The sequence below is a fragment of the Dermacentor silvarum genome, chromosome 10, assembly GCF_013339745.2.
Source record: "Dermacentor silvarum isolate Dsil-2018 chromosome 10, BIME_Dsil_1.4, whole genome shotgun sequence".
NCBI classification, from domain to species: Eukaryota; Metazoa; Arthropoda; class Arachnida; order Ixodida; family Ixodidae; genus Dermacentor; species Dermacentor silvarum.
The window spans coordinates 36,162,167-36,179,810 of NC_051163.1; the positions used below are offsets into that span (position 1 = coordinate 36,162,167).

General features: G+C 41.5%; 1 protein-coding gene across 1 annotated transcript in view; it reads left to right on the forward strand.

The window, feature by feature from the left end:
* LOC119431339 (calcium/calmodulin-dependent protein kinase type 1-like) overlaps positions 1-17,644 on the forward strand; it is a 62,863-nt gene that overhangs the window by 19,098 nt on the left and 26,121 nt on the right. Inside the window, exons 2-5 of the mRNA XM_037698825.2 lie at positions 2,608-2,742; positions 9,482-9,556; positions 12,678-12,816; positions 14,646-14,769. Coding sequence (XP_037554753.1) covers positions 2,608-2,742; positions 9,482-9,556; positions 12,678-12,816; positions 14,646-14,769 — 473 coding nt within the window. The remainder of the gene's footprint in view (positions 1-2,607; positions 2,743-9,481; positions 9,557-12,677; positions 12,817-14,645; positions 14,770-17,644) is intronic.

Here is a 17,644-nt window from a genome sequence, read left to right on the forward strand (position 1 = left end):
CTAATTCTTTTGCCGTAGAACGTATAAATTTGGTGCTTTTAGCATATTGCAACTGACTCGTCTGGTTGACTTACTCGGATTACATTTCACCAGTTTGTGTAAAATACAAGCTGCATGCAGATACATGGAATTTAAATGAAACTAGAGGTTCATATTTTAGTGAAAACCAGTATCCGTAAAACGTGTTCATTTTTTCTTCTTTAATTCCGGTCCGGAAATTGGAATGTGTGGAATTCTTAATAATCCTTGATTGACAGGGTGGTTGCATGGGCTGTGGTTTATTTAGTAGTACTAGCAAGGTTGTGAGATTGCTGAGCATTTGTCCTGTTCTGAGGAACAGTAGAGAAAAAAGTCAACTGTTGAACTCCATGTGAACGCCTTGCTTTTGAATTCATAAGCCATATGTAGCTGACGTGCAGCTCAATGCCATTAGGATGTTGCTTGAGTCGACTTGCTCCATCCGGGTGACAGTGTTGACATCACAGAGTGGTGCATGATGACTTGTTTACAGTGTTCGAGAATTGTTATGCAACAAGGGACTCGGCAAAGAAAATCTAGAAAATAAGCAGCTGGCTTGGCCTTGCCTTGCTACTGTACACAGGGGAAGGGTGAAGAAAAGAAGGGATGAATGATGATGATAAATGGAAAGCAGTGTATTTATAGAGCTACCCGACGCTGTGCTACTCAAGCTGTGTGTCTGGTGTCACTCTAGTACAGCTTCAATGAGGTCAATGACTGAAAGTGGAGTTTTTTTCTCAGTGGTAGACGATCAGTGCATGTAATAAGAGATACACAAAATACTACAAGTAGGCTTTTCCACACTATTAGGCTATCTTAGACAATATGGCCGACCTCGAGCTTATGGCAGCATCGAGCCGAGGGTAGGCTTGGAAGCAGCGAGGACATAGTACGGGTGAGATGGTGGCTAGGATAGTGGCAACAGCTTGTGCGCTTGTGCTATATAACCACTTCCATGGTGACGTCCATCATTGTGTGTGGCTCAAATGAGATGTGGGAGGAAGCGGACTTGCAAGATTTCACCTAGGTATTCCCTATTCAGGATGCCTGAATCTGCATTGCTCATGCGCATCTAAGGCACATGGAAACGTGCGTGCTAGCGTCACAGGCACTTGACAATATCAACAGTTTAGGGTGTCGTCGTGACCAGCAAGGTGTGCATAACACCTCGTGAATGACTGCACAAAGATTTATCGTCTGCTCGGAGCTTTTTGGTGTGTGGCAGAGCAGCAACCTTGTTGAGGATCACATTTAATCATGCTCTGGCCCAGTGCCATAAGTGAAGGAGAAGAAAGAGCGAGGTTTTATGGAAGCGAAAATTTTTTCCCAAGAGCACCATGGCCCAAGAGTAGCATGAAGAACTAGTAACTTCCTCCATCTTGCGGACTTGTGCGGAACTGAAGTAGGCTGTAGGCTTTCGCTGCCTCACCTGTAGCTCTGCTGTTACAGGACTCCTGTCTGAAGTTCTTGTGGGAAAATGCGCCTTCAACAGTGCCTTTGGTTTGCTGTGAAACAATGACATTTCTGATTAGAATTGTGTGAAGGCCAACTGCAGCAAAAATTTGGGCTGTGTGGAAGCCTAGTTTCACGTAGTATAAATATAGAACAGCTTCCATGCGAAATTTTATGTCTTACACACAAGAGGATGTTACGAAAAGCACGCAATCATAGACAAAATTTTAAAATAAAAAAATGCCACCGTTACCCTTTACAGCATAACTCGGAATGCGTGGCCCCTCTGCATGACCTGCCGAAATCAGGCACTGCTTGCTTGGGGTGCACTGAAAGCTCTCGGAGGTGTTGTGCTGGAGGCTTATGTCACATGCACTAAGCACCAGTTGTCTACGTCGTCTGCTCAGGTGCATTTAAAGGCCAAAAATAAGAAAATTAGACCATTCCTGGCCCTAAAACTTTATCAAGATTGCTTCAGTAATATACTACTCGTTTATTACCAATTTAGCCTAATTGAAATTGCATTGCAGTTGGCCTTTCAGAGATCTTCAAGCAAAGCTGCAGAAGCTCAGCCCAAGTTCTGTCTAAGCAGCTTACTTGAACAATGGTGTACTGGTATATTTGGCAGCACATCTGCATTTACTGTGTATAATCATATTTTGCTTCTTGTATCATTGCCTATCTGTTTTTGGTTGCTCTGACGAATTTACACTTGCATGTTGTCAAATGTTAAAGCTGTGCCACGCTGAGCTCACTGTGTGAAAAATTTATAGGATGGAAAGCTAGGTCGCCATAATGTAAAGCTATTCCACTCTGAGTTTATTTGAAATCTGTCATGAGCCCTCTGTGATTGGTGAAAAATTTTTGGGACACTCCTATTGTGCCAAATGCCAAGTGACGACAGGTGAAACGGGTACGGCCCGCAAATATTTTGCTAAACGTAGGGCTAATGGTGGATTTGGAATAAGCTCAGAGATAGTTTTACGTTATCACAAACCTAATGACAACACAGTGGGATATGTGTGAGAGTGTTTGTGTGTTTTTTTTGGTGCTGTTGCACTGGAAACGTTTCTTATACTGCATCAAATACTCCAAAACCTATGTCCTGCTCAATTCTGCCATCTTTGACTGTTTCAGTGGGGCATTCTCCCAGGTTGTGCTTGCGGAGAGTAAGGACACCCCAGGAGTCATGCATGCTATCAAGTGTATCGACAAAAAGGCCCTCAAGGGAAAAGAGGACTCCCTCGAAAATGAAATCAAGGTTCTCAGAAGGTCAGTGTTGAACCTTTTTCCCATGGAATGGTGCGGGGCATCAGTTGGGCATGTGTCTGAATATGATGGCAATTCACTATTGACTTTTTGCATGGACTGATGCAGCATCTAAAATCATCAGGGGCAGTCGCAGGCATTACACTCCTTGTCAAAAGTTTTAAAGCCACTGTGCATGTAGTATGTCTGATCTGTACAAATGCTTAATCATTCCTCATTGGAATGGGCTATAGAATCAGGAGTGAGGAAAGAAAAAAAAATTGCTCCTTTCTTCTGGGCCACAGCAATGTCAGAAACAGCTCTGAATGGCTGCCAGTACAGTTATTAGACATCACGGTGCTTGTGTTGAGACTGGAGAAGGCACCTGCATGTAATGGTTAAGGAACACATACGACCGTAAAATCCCGAGAGATAGCCCACCTAAAATCGAGAGAAAATCGAGTGAAAATATGAGGTGGGCTAACTTTCAGTGTGCAGTTGAAAAATGTATAGCAGCCAAAGAATGAACATGCGTTTATTCTCGTGTTCAGGGGTGGGTTATCTTTCGGGGGTGGGGCATCTCTCGGGATTGTACGCTATGTCCCATGACAGTGGCCCTTTGTTATCTAAATAAGAAAGATAAGAAATAGAAATAAATAAGAAAAGATAAGAAATAAATAAGAAAGATAAGAAAGAGTTGACCTGGAATGGTTTTATTGCTTTAGTTCTTCATTACTTTGCTCAAATACATACCAATTGAAATATTAAACGGTTTCTCTAATAACTAAGCGTGATACAGTACGTCAAAATTATTGTTGACCAGCTGGTGACAGGTAAACGTATACTCCCAAGCTAGTCTCTGGCACTTGCTTTGGCAAGGTTAATGTGTGTTCTTGAGATGTACCTTTATGAAGTTAAGAAATAAGACCTTGCCTAAAAAAAAGGGGGAAAAAAATTTGCATTAGCTAGAACATGACCCCCACATGTGCTAAGAAGATAACGACGAAGCCTTCAGGTTTTGTGACCAATACATCTGCTGCTGCTCACGCTCGACATTTTATTGAATTACACTGTTGAGTAGGTACATAAATTACATAAATAAAGGTAAATTGAAAGGCACAGACTAATATTTGGCTTTGTCTAGTTTTTGCAGATGCTTTTGTTAGGTCAACAATATTGTTGAGCTGCCAGTTAAAGGGTTAAGGAACCGGCCATAGTGCATCGCTTAATATGCCTTTGCCTCCCACACACTCAATGGATGCCTCGATCTGAAGTGATCTGAGTTTGGCCTACGCTGCATACACACAAATAGCTTGAATTTAAATGTGACTTCAGCTAGCTACCTAGCACATAATGGAAATTACGATGTGGTTGGGCTGTGTGACGTGTGCTAAAGAATTTTTTTTTTTATGGTGGAGTTAGGGAAGTCTTTAGGGCAAATTATGGCCATGTTTGTACAATCGGCAGTATTGGAGTCTCTCAGATAAAGAGTCTCCTAGGAGAGTTGGCACGCATGCACACGTACAACTATTGCTAGCCATGGCTTAAAGCAGAGTGGACCTCGATGGAAAAGGAGTGTCATAGGCATGAAAGAAAGTAACATTATTTGGAAAATTGTTCTTATTTTTTAAGTGTGACCTACTACTGCTAGGTTGTATGTGCTTGTGATACAGCTGCCGTTTACACACAGATGCATCACTTCCTGTCAAATGTGATGGTCAGCTCACATTTTTATGCCTGTTTACGAGGCTTCTTGTCCACTGAGCACAACATCTTTGCCTGGTATATGTTGGTGCTGGAAATAAATTGCACTTGAACTAGGTGTCCTGCTTGTGTCGCAGTACAGAACTGCGACACAAGCAGTGCAGCGGTAGGCCTGAGTACAAAGACCAGGGATCTGACATAGATGTGTGCAAGTAAATTGTTGTTGCAATTTATCAGACTAGCTCTGCCAGTAAGGTGGAAGGGCCCCCAAAAAAAGAGCATTTTACAGAGACGTGATGCATGACATCATTTTCATGTATCAAATATTCTTGGAGCTGTAGCTTAGGGAGACAGCGTTAGCATACTCTTACGAATGACTTTTGCTTGTATATCGTTATATCAAGATTTCTGTGTATTGCCACTCCTCAACACAGACGGACAGTTATACTAGACATCTGGCTATGGAAGTAGGCCCAGCAGTAGATGCTAACATTTTTCATTCTGTGAGCCATTTTCAGACTTCTAATGATATTCCATTGAGGTGTCGTTAACTTATTATTGAACTCATTCTTCAATGGAGCATTTCATGACTGCCTCTGTGATTGCCTGCGAAACAAAAAGAAAGCAGCTAGCAGCTGCATGGTTTTACAAAGAGCCTGCACTTTTAGTTGGGCTGTTCAGTGAAACACATTCAGTTCCTTGTTTCATATCTCTATCTTGCAGCAGCACTCACTGTGGTGTTGTGTAGATCACCATTGATATCAACTTTACGAAGACATTGAAATTATTGTTGTGTTCCGTTACTTTTAAGCTTTTGGTTGCCAATTAAGATACTGTGTTTTATTTTAAACCATTCAGAACACGCAGCTACTCCTCGTTGCATCAGTGGCGGAACTGGCTGATTCCTTGCAGTTTCTACAGATTTCTTGCAGCCATAGAAAACACGCAAAATAATATTACACATCAGAAATGAGTGAGCAGAGAGCAGCAAGTAGTTGAGCTGCACTTTATAGAGAAGCACATGTTATTGGGCCACGGGATAAGGTGATAAGGCATTAGAAGCAGATGTGCAGAATTCTTGGAAATACAACATCAGATGCTGAGAGCATTACAGCGCTACGCAGTAATTAATTGAAGTAAAATTACACTCGCCAAATCAAATGAAATATTGACTCTAACATTTCTGGGGTATATACAGGTCCTTTGTTACACAGCTGTAGCCAAAGCGATGACTAATTGCCACATTGTGAACATTGTATGGGCATCAAAATGTCACAATTCATATTTTATTTTAATTGGCAAGCGTTTCTTTATTTCAATTATGTTCTTTGCTTGCAAGGTGGGTTTTTGTCAGGCACTAGTATCCCAGTGAAACACTAGGTCACATGAAACATTGCCACGTCACATGGGACGGCAAGCAAAACTGGAAAGTGCCCCATCAGCAGTTTCAACGTTATATAGATTTCTTGTGTCTGGCTGGATTTCAACTGAAGCAAACCGGCCGTGTACAACATTACCCCATTAGTGCCCCTGTAGTTTCTAAATTATAGGAACACTTATATTTTAAAATAAATAAAGAAACAGCAGACTGTTTTACTTATAAATGCTATTTTGCTATGAAGGGCTTTGCCAGTTGACACATTATAGTGTCTTGCCTGTTTTGATGTCATTGATGTATTCAGAGCCAAACTTAATAAAGTAGTGGGCATAGCAGACAGTGCTACGTGCACAGCCTAATAATTTTATATCATTCCAAATACAGTCAACGACTGATTTTCCAGGCGCCAGATTTATCGGACATGCCCGGTAATTCGGACATCTTCGCGGCACCGCCACGTACCCCACAGAGTCTATGTATAAGAACATCTGAAATTTCAGACGCAAAAAACCTTCCCCGTCCAATTTTCCGGACTTCTTGCCATGACCGCAGGTCTGAAACGCTATTAATCGAAGCCACCACCACCGCCATTTTGGTTATCCCGCCGCCTCGAACCGGTGCTTTCGCACGCAGATCCGCTGGCAGCTGTAACCACCGCCGCGACAACGCTAGGTCTAACTACTGCGACGTTCGCTACCAAGCTTTCTGCTGTTCGGTGCCATGTTCTTCACTTAACCAATTCGCCGCTGTTAGCAATGGTGCCGCCTCCGTCTTCCTAATCCTCGCCAAGGTCTTCGAAGCTCGGAAAGCACGGCGCGTTGCACAATGCCGGTTTCCAAAAGTCAGCTTCACCTCAATAGAGAAATGTGACGCGGTGAAGCATTTGCAAAGTATTGCGGTGAAGCATACAATGAGTGGGAAGGGGCAATTGTCACGGCACACGGTATGTATTCCTTAATTATATACGCATGCACCCGCCGTCTCATCACAGTACGAGCATTGATACGCCTAATATGTGTACTGACAGGTCTTCAGAGCTAGTATTTAGGACGTGCCTGCGGTGATTTGTGCCCTTGGGGGCAGTAAAAGACATGCACTCATTTTTTCGGACTGCCCGATTTTTCGGATGTCTTCGCGGTCCCTAGGCAGTCTTAAAAATCGGACGTTGACTGTATGTGCTTCTGGAAGCTGATTTTCATGTGTAAGTTTAGAAAAGAATGCTGTAAACGATGAAAATATTATGTTACATACACTTTAGATTTTTGTAGTGTTACAAGAAAATAAATGCAGGTGTACTGTCAAATGTAGACTGGGCTTTTGTCTATGGTAGAAAGGCTTGTATTTCTCAAAGACATATGATGTTTGTTTTTTTACCTGATCTTCCATGAAATATATATTTTTTCTTTTTCTGGCTAAAAAAGAACTTAAGGTATGGTTGCAGGTATAAATAGAGAATAAGTATCACATTAACATTAGAATTATTCCTGTTGTTCCTTTTTATTTCCATCGACAAAGTTGATGCTATTCACATTCACTAAAATAGTGAGCCATCTTACACCAAATTTAGGTAAATCAGGAACAGTTTATATATCTTATGAAGCTTCTTGATAAAAAGAGGTAGCCCGGGATGCTATTGCGGCTAGAGGATTCCTGGAATGAGGGACCCTACCACCTAGCGTGATCCACAGCTCAAATGCTCGGGAATGCTGTCTCGAAAATTTAAGTTTATTTCATCATCATCATGCAGAATTTTGTTACAAATTGCAATGTCAGTGAGAGAAAAACAAAACAACAAAGACAATATATATTCCTCCGTAAGTGAGGTGAGGTAAATGATAAAGGTTGGGTTACCCTCAATTAGAATCAGTGGCGGGTTCATTTTATGATAGGCCCGTTAAGTCTGCCTGTTTACTTAGATATCGCCAAGCAAAACACGCAAGAGGATTGCAGTGCAAGAAATTGACTGTCATTGCAGGAGAGACCACCAGTAATATTGAGTGTTTCCATCTTTATTGAAATAAATGCTGAATGATTTAGTTTTAAGGGGAAGTTTTAGCTCGGGCCCAACTCTGATGCCATCTATTCAATACATATAAAACACAGAAACACTTTGCTGAGATAACCACTGAGCCCACTTTAATTATATTTGCTGCATTTGAGAGAGAAAGTTTAATTCTAGGGACTGTGGGAAGTTCGAGCCTGATATTTTTTAAAGGAATTAAAAAAAAACTGGTAACCTTGCAAGAAATAGAAGCACGAAGTCTACAAATTCGTAATTCTACACCAAGAACAGATACTGCCAATAATGTAAACTGCATCCATTAGAACATCCAAAGCAGACAAATCTGATAGATAATTTATATCTTACGTGAATTTGTTACTTTGTTTACAAGGGCTTTGCACAAGTTCTACTCACATATTAGTGGTTTATTTGAAAACCATTTATAGCATATCGGTTTTGTCCGCTTTAGATGTACTATTAGGTGCAATTTACAGAATTTAGATATCATTTTACATTGCTGAGGTAGAGAGTTGTAAACTTAATAGTCTCATTTTCTGAAAATTTGTGATATTTGTGAACTTTTATTAAAACGTTGACAACCTAAATCAAAAATTCGTAATCAGCAGTCACTAGATTTTAACTTTTTCTTTTAAATGCAAAAATCTCATCACTTCTGCCACGATGCCGTGCGCCATGTGAGGCAAAGACAGTGCTAGCCTTCTCGCTGGCTGTGAACAGTGGCGCACAACAATGCCTCAAACAAACACATCTCGCTGTGTGTTCTGCGTACTAGGTAGACAAACACAAGTGGTGCGTGCAGGGTAATGCGTAACATCAACTCGCCACTCTCATATTGCACTAAACGCTAAAGAACATGAGCATTTGCCCTAAGCATCACCGCTAATTATCAACAATCAACACAAATCGCACAGAAAGCTTCGCTTACAACGGTTCCCACAGAGCGTAGGATCTGCATAACTTTTTCTTACTTTCTTTCTTTTTAGTTTAAGCCAATTTGCCAAATTTATTACTCTCAGAACGTTCCCCGCTGTTTGCTGGTTAGAATGAGGAGGTATACCAAGCTCCACGGTAACTGTTTACACTTCGCTGTAACAGTGGATCCCAAATGTTCATCTGTTGGGAAGAGCACATTGTTCTGCTTTTTTGTTGGAGACCACTTTCGTCAAAATAGCACTGTCTTCATGTTTTCATTTGGCAAAGATGCGCTTTCCGTATTTGTAATTTCATGAACTTTGTCGCCATTTTAATAGTGAAAAGAAAGGGCATTTCAAATCAGATTGCATGTGCCAAGTGAATGCGATTGTACAAGGTCGAATCTACGTGAGCAGCAGCGATTGCTTTGTAATGTGCAGTGACGCATGCTTGAATAGGGAACAGCTTGACCAGCAGATGTAGAATCGATAATTGGTGTCCATGCATTTCTCTGTATACGTCAGTTAAACTTCCTTTCTGGGCAGAAGCCCGTCCAATAAAGGGTATGGTTATTTCTCTACTCTTGCGGTAGTGCTTTTGTTCTTTCTTCACAGTCCCTACACTCTGGCCTTATAATTCTTGCAGGTTGTATCATGTCTGTGAAAGAGAGTGATACAGTTTTCACATGCAGCTTTTGCTGCAGGAACTTGGGTTGTTATCTCAATTGTGTGCCTTTGTTCTTACAGGTTGAAGCATCCAAATATAGTCCAGCTTCTGGAAACATATGAGGACAAAAACAAAGTCTACCTCGTTATGGAACTGTAAGTGTTAATTATTTTTCACAGTCACTCAGGCATTGATGTCCTTCCGTGAGCACTGATGCACTGTATGATATGAAATAATCTGCTATATGATTGACTTGCTGTGACTTCCATTTGGTTCTTTCATTTAGTGAACAGTGTAAGCTTGTTGATAGATGTCTTATTCATATAATTTCATGACTTGTGACTTGAGCTGATGAACACTGAAATAGGGTGTTCGGATTATATGTCTTGGATCATGCAGTTTTTAATGCAATATGTTTTTCCTCGTGTTCTTTTTTTATGTTTTCTTTGCTAAAGCATATCTGTCAGCTCCTACTGTATACTAGTTAAAAAATGCCTTCCAGTTAACATACTTCTGTACTATTCATTTGTCTCTCTACATAATGGACCTTTGTTGCGGAAAATGCTCTTACCCGTGCCATTTCAATTCGTGGTTTGCCCCGCACTTTTTCAAAGTAGTTTTGATGTTTGTAAATTCTTACCTTGATTGTTGGAAACCTTCTGAGGATTCCTATGCAAGTTTAACTGTTTCGAGTAAATAGGCTGCTGCAATCATTTTGTTATAATTAACTGTCCTATGCATAGCAGAGAAGTTAGAAATAAAAATAAAAGTGCAGGCTTACTGGAGGGGAAATTCGGGCTAGTTGGTTATTCATTATCATCTAATAATAACCCTGTAAAATGAGGGACTAAAAAAATGTCACAGTTTCGCCCTAAGGGCGAAGCAATGAATGCGATAGCAACACAGCAATGTCATACGAAGTAAGGTGAGCGGCCTTGGTAGCAATATGAATTGTAGTAAACATGAGCTGATTAAGTAAGCAGGTGTGCTGCGGCGTAAGTATACCGACATGAAGAGAGACTCGATGACCACGAGAAGGCGCGTGTGAAACGGTGGTGTTGATGAGAAGCGCTTACCGTGGGCAGCACGTGCGAAGGGACACACCTGTAGTGCTGCACTGCCGATCTGGGCAGCATTGCATGCGTAGCGTGCGTTGGAAAATGTGGCCCGACTATTACTAACTGAATGAACAAGCGTGGTGTGAGCGCGCATAAACAAACATGAATAGATCACACTGAATGACTGCAGCCAACGACTGTCAAAACGCTGGCAGCGAGTGCATACGCCGCGCAGCGGGCGAAGGTACGTGCGGTCTATCGCTGCAACGGAAACTGAGCAGCGAATGCACGGCGCATAAAGGTCAGAGCCGTGTGGAGATAAGAGACTGCGGGCGAGCGAACGACGAGCGCGGTTGTTAGCAGAGTAGAAATGCGCCCCCCCCCCCCCCCGCGCTCCCTCCGGCGCTGGCTTCCCGCTTCCTTGCTTGCGTGTGGGTGATTGAGTGCGTTGGCTCTCCGTGGTAGCGCGCGTCCCCGCACGCTTCCGCTCGGGCATACGGCGCGCGGCGAAGATTTTATCTATAGGGAACCTCACGGCGACGGCGACGGCAGAAATCCGGTTGAAGTGTCCATATAATTGCTATCGCAATAAAAAATTAAATTATGGGGTTTTATGTCACTAAAATAGAAGGAGATACACCGCACTGACTTCCAAGCTTTTTTTTTGTATTTGTCAGAAGGCACACATCTATAGCCAACACAGCACACACAATGCAGTTTACACCCTGCATTAAAACTCCTTTTTTTTTTTTTGTCAAGAAGAACGATACAAATGTGCACACTTGTTGCTCGCCAAGTTTTTCAATCAAATCTCTTTTGATAATTCTTCTTGTGTAGTCTCTTTCTTGGCTTTTTTTTTTTACAACAGATAGACAGATTAATGGTGCTGTGTTAAAAAAAAGCTTAGGAACAGACTACAAGATAAATTATTGAAATTTATTTGATTAATATATTTGGCGAGCAATGTGGGAGCACCCCTTCTGTCTTTCTTCTTGACTAGGAAAAGGTGTTTCGGTGCATGGTGTTAACAGCATTGTTTGTGCTGCATCGACTTTAAATGTGCGCCCTTTGACAAATTAAAAGCCAATTGGAAGTCAGCACTGGTATTAGTTGCCCACGCTCACTTGTCAGCAAAGATTCTGACCAACTTGGTTGATACTGTGATGTTTGAGGGGCGTCATGATGTCAGTTTAAGTACACTGCTTCCACTGGTTTGGAAATGCTTTATCAGAGTTGATGATGTCAGCTGGCGAAACTCCCACAGCTGGAAATGGTGACTTGCCTTTTAGATACCAGATAAGTGGGTACCACTGGCATGTAGAGATCTGATGCTGCAAATCACTTCACCTTGATGAGGTGCAGTTTTGTGTTCCAGTCACACAGGCTCGATAACAATAGTAATGCTGGGCCTCAGCTACTGTGTACTGCAATTTCATAGAGTTATACAAAAACCTGACCATACTTATTTTGTTTCTCTAGTTAACTGCATCTATACCCAAGGTTTATTTTTCTCCGTTGCCTAGCATGACTGCGGCAGACAGTAACTGAGGTTAAACTTAACCATAGCTAATGGGCACGCATAACTTGGCTTGTGTGGTAGATTGAGGTTGAGCAGCAAAAATGAGTTACTATAAAGTGCAAGGCACAGACTTCTATTGCTTGGTGTACGTGTAACTTGGCTCTTAATTTACTTCAATTGGTGGCTGAATTCACTAGTTATATTATTATGTTGCAGTAGTGTAATCGTGCAAAGTAGAAACAACAGGATGACATCAGACAGGGATGAGTGCTAATGCCTTGTAGAATGGTTTTTTATCTGGCCTTCTTACTGTACTACCTTCTGGTAGCATGTATAAAGCACCACATTTTCAGAATAAACCTTAGTTGGAAGTTAGCGCGGATCCCTATTTCTTGCCGTCCTTTTGTTCCAGCATACTTCACGCTGTAAGTCCTTGCTTCTTCATTTGTTTTAAATACCTATTGTACAAGGAGAAACGTTCCTCAGACTCTGTGCTATACTGCAAGTTATTATAAAAAATTTTGTCCAGACTTGCTCAAGGAGAGACCTATTAGAACACTCAGCTGAATCCTTGTAATAATAATTTGTAATTCACTTATGATGCTTCCTTTTTGGGGGAAGTAGGGGAGGGAAATGTTTTGTACCATAACTGGACTGTGACATGTTTAAAAGGCACTAATTGTATAACTCTCTTTGCAGTGTTACAGGGGGTGAGCTATTTGACCGCATTGTAGAGAAGGGGAGCTACACAGAGAAGGACGCCAGTGACTTGATACGGCAGATTCTTGAAGCTGTAGACTACATGCATTCACAAGGGGTTGTCCATAGAGACCTGAAGGTACTTTCCTTTTGCACATTGTGTCTGTGCATATTTGGTGCTTTGTTTCTGGCAGCATTTACACAAACCTGAAAGAGTCGTCGGGTTCAATTGCTTCGCCAAGTTGGACACTGGGTGTTTGTCTTTTTATCAATGCTTGAGTGTTTGGCCGAGGCAAGTAGCCAATCCACTGAGTGGCACTATCGCCGTGCAGCCCATATGCAAATGCAGCGCTGCTTGTTGTATTGTAAGTTTAACTTAAGGACAGTCTTGTATGGAAACTGGGTTGTTCTTCAACAACAGACGGTGTTTGAACAGTTGAACAGTGACTGTAGCACTACACATGAACACGCAACAACTATTGTGTGTATGTGTTGTGCCGCAGTTTGATTTCGCATTTAGGAGCAAGAAGCACGAACCACTGAGCTCCTGACAGATGTAGACATGCGCACATCATCACTAGTGTCTAGATGAATTTGTAGCCCTTCGCATCATTCAGTGCATGCAGGAACTTGTACATAGTGAAGAAAATTGGCAGAAGAAGTGCTTCATCTCTCAGTGTGCTGAACAATATGATTTCGTTCACACTTGCTAACATTACTGTTCTATTGAATTTCTGGCCCGGTAACTTTGTTACTTTACTGGGGCATCCTGAAATGACATGGTATTATGTCACAGGACAAATTGTTGGTACGCCTCAGTGCCATTGCATTACAGAAATTGGCTAATATGAGCTTTGCATTCAACGTTCAACTTGCCTTTGCGAAAACATGCTTACCTAAATTTTCTGTTCCCGTTGCGTCACAGCGACTGTTCGATGTGCTGCAATGTGCTAAGTCACCCTCACGTATTGTTAGAAAACCGTCTGAGAAGCTTCAACGCAACTCTGAACCTTGCTCTCGCTTTTGATGCTTCTCCCTTCAGGCGAAGCTGCCCTTGTTTTTTTTTTTTCTTTTTTAATTTGCGCTGTGGCTTCGAAGCTTGGGGCAGTGCGTAATGATCTCCAAGGCTAATTCCTTTTATGCAACCAGTATGCCGGTTGCGGTTGTGACGTCCCATTAGAACTGATGCTAGACTCATGTAAGGTTCATGTATTTGAGGCACATTGGGTTTATTGCGAGTCAGATGTTGCTGCCGTATTCAGTGTGCTGAAGCTTATTTGTTTGCCTTGATCAAAATGATGCTTTCTCGTGCAAATGATGCAGTATTTTTATCTTGTTTCCATGAATCGTCTAATCAATCGTAGTAGTGCATTTTAGTTCTCAATAGCTTGTTTGTGACAGAGACTAGACTTCTACCACCGCACGGAAATGTGCAATGAAAGGAATGTAACAAGGATAGTGGCGCAACAACATGCTGGCTATTGACTGGCCTTCGTACACACATGCACGAGTATGTGCATGCAGAACTATGCTATAATTGCTACAGAACAGAGAACGAGTAAGATGCAAGCAAAAAGGGCGTTTAATCATACAGTCAAACCTCAATATAACGAAGTTGTACTTGCATCGAAAAATTTTGTTATATCGAGAATTTCGTTATATTGAGGTTTCGTTAAATCAATAGAACTAAGATGGGGAAATAAAAATAGTTTGTTACATCGTGAATTTCGTTAAATCGAGGTTCGTTATATCGAGGTTTGACTGTATCAGTTAAAGTCCTTCCCTTTGGTGAATGTGTAATGGAAGGCTTACTCACACATATCTTACCAGATTCTGAGATTTTGTGATACAGAGTCACTTAATCTTATGTGAGAGTGCTCTTACCTTTAAATGCCACCTTTGTGCAGTTTGAAGTTCGTGCTGATATGTGTGGTAGTGTTGATATGCACTGCCTTTGATCTTGTCCAGCCCGAAAACCTGCTGTACTATAGTCCGGATGAGGAGTCCAAGATAATGATCAGCGATTTCGGGCTTTCCAAGATGGAAGACTCTGGAATCATGGCGACGGCATGCGGAACCCCCGGATACGTCGGTGTGCCAACTCTCTTCGTATTCTTTTTGTTTGCTCATTTGTTTGTTTGTTTGTTTGCAGCTCATTTAATGCTGACAGCCATTATACAGACCTCTAACGGGTCTTTAGTTAATGCCTTCCTTTAATAGGGCAATCGGTTGACCAGTCGTCACAAAATGCCACTGAGCAGCAAAAAAAAAATCCCTGTCTTCGGGCAGTGTTAGAACTTGAGTTTTCAGTTGCGAGCTTTTTAAACACGCATTGTTTGCTTAGATAGTGTCTGGAAGGCACGACAGCATTGAAGCCACCAATAAATTGAGTGAAAAAACATTGGGGCAGGGAAAACAGCCATAAATTGAACTTCGACATTTCCTTTCGAAATTGTTTGTGCCAAAGTGCCTCCCTGCACAATTAAGTAGACATCATTAAAGACCATGGGCGTGAATTGCAAACTGCAGATGACATGTCACCAGAGCAATCTCCACAAAGTGTACGACGAAGCATGCACTTGTCTTTGACAGTGCTTTTAAGCTATGATTGCGTAGTTTCTCTGCAAATGGTACAAAGCTCAGCTCTTCTTCGTCTTCTTCTTTTTTTGTTTTTTATAATGCTGGTTTGTGCTGACAATGGAAACAGCATAAAGAAACCTATGCTTGTGTTGGATTGCAAGTGTGCATTTCCATGTCCTTGTCTTTACATTGTTTCTGTGATGACTGTAACTTTTTTTCTTTTTTCCTTTTGCCTTGCCACATTTACACATGGTGTAGGAAAAATGTACTTGTTCCCGCTTCAAATTCTTCTGAGCTTTGTATACCTTGTCCTTAGCAGTTTGATGATAGACCTATTTGCCGCTGAGAAGACACGCACAAACAGGTAGACACAATGGCGATGTACTGGAGGTATTTCCAGTTGATAAATTTAGGGTGCAAATCCATGAATAGACGAATACATGCATGCGGAGATTAATCAAAACTCTTGAGACAACCAGCAGCCAAACAATCTCGTTTCTGATCAACAGAAGGGATGGATCACTTATACATCGATAGATTTTCTTTCTGATATAGTATGATTTCGTTAGCTCGTGTGCTGTCTGATTCTTGCTTTTGCCGAGAAGCTGTCATCATCATCATAATCAGCCTATATTTATGTCCACTGCAGGACGAAGGCCTCTCCCTGCGATCTCCAATTAAACATGTCTTGTGCTAGCTGATTACAACTTGCGCGAGCAAATTTCCTAGCTTCATCATCCCACCTAGTTTTCTACCGTCCTCGACTGCGCTTCCCTTCTCTTGATATCCATTCTATAACTCTAATGGTCCACCGGTTATTCATCCTACGCATTACATGGCCTGCCCAGCTCCATTTTTTCCTCCTAATGTCAACTAGAATATCGGCTATTCCCGTTTGCTCTCTGCTCCACACCGCTCTCTTGCCGTCTCTTAACTTTAGGCCTAACATTCTTCGTTCCATTGCTCTTTGTGCGGTCCTTAACTTGTTCTTGAGCTTCTTTGTTAACCTGCAAGTTTCTGCCCCATATGTTAGCACTGGTAGAATGCAACGATTGTACACTTTTCTTTTCAACGACAGTGGTAAGCTCCCAGTCAGGATTTGGCAATGTCTGCCGTATGCACTCCAACCCAATTTTATTCTTCTGTAAATTTCTTTCTCATGATCATGACCTGTGAGTAATCGACCTAGATAAACGTACTCCTTTACAGACTCTAGAAGCTGACTGGTGATCCTGAATTTTTGTTCCCTTGCCAGGCTATTTAACATTGTTTGTCTTCTGCATATTAATCTTCAACCCCACTCTTACACTTTCTCGGTTAAGGTCCTCAATCATTTGCTGTAATTCATCCCCATTGTTGCTGAATAGGACAATGTCATTTGCAAACCGAAGGTTGCTGAAATATTCACCATTGATCCTGAATCCTAAGCCTTCCCAGTCTAAGAGCTTGAATACTTCTTCTAAGCATGTAGTGAATAGCATTGGAGAAATTGTGTCTCCTTGCCTGACCCCTTTCTTGATAGGTAACTTTCTACTTTTCTTGCGGAGAACCAAGGTTGCTGTGCAATCCTTGTAGATTTTTGCAAGATATTCACGTATTCGTCCTGTACTCCTTGATTATGCAATGCCTCTATAACTGCTGGTATCTCTGCTGAATCAAATGCTTTTTCATAATCTATGAAAGCCATATATTATGAAAAAGTATTAGATTCAGAAAGTCTTTATCTCGATGTAATTTGGTTCACACATGTAGGCCTTGCAGTGCTCGGACAAATGTACCGTGGTGTTTTTCTTTAAATTTAGGTCATGTTTCTAGGGTGGTTTATTTATACAGTGCCTGATCTGTTCGACGTAGGTCTTGCTACATGCAACAGGAATTCGATATACCACTCCTGTGGCACATTTTTTCATATTTGTGCCATGTTCTTTAAAGAAGTGAGAATCAGTCCGCACGCTACTTCATGGTAGCATACTATATAAGAAAGAAACAAATTTAGCTGCATAAATAACACAGTCGACTTCCATTAATTCGACCCTCATGGAACCTACAAAATTGATCGAATTATCTGGCAGGTCGAATTAAACAGGGTGCAGAAAAAACGCTGAAACACAAGGCTGATGATTCACTTTGCAGTATTTCTCCGATTCTAACACATCACCGATTGAAATGCTTGCCCACTTTCTATGTGCCCAGAGTAGAAAACTAACATAAAAATGGTATTAAAACTCCTAAACAATGTAGAAATCTAATGCGCAGCCGATTTTTTAGCAAGAAAAGTGTGCAAGGGTCTAATATGTGTTGCACTATGGTGGGCAGTTTTTTTAAAGGGAGCTTTGTCTCATTACATTTGTGTTTTGCACTAAAGCATAAGAACTCTGCAACGGCGT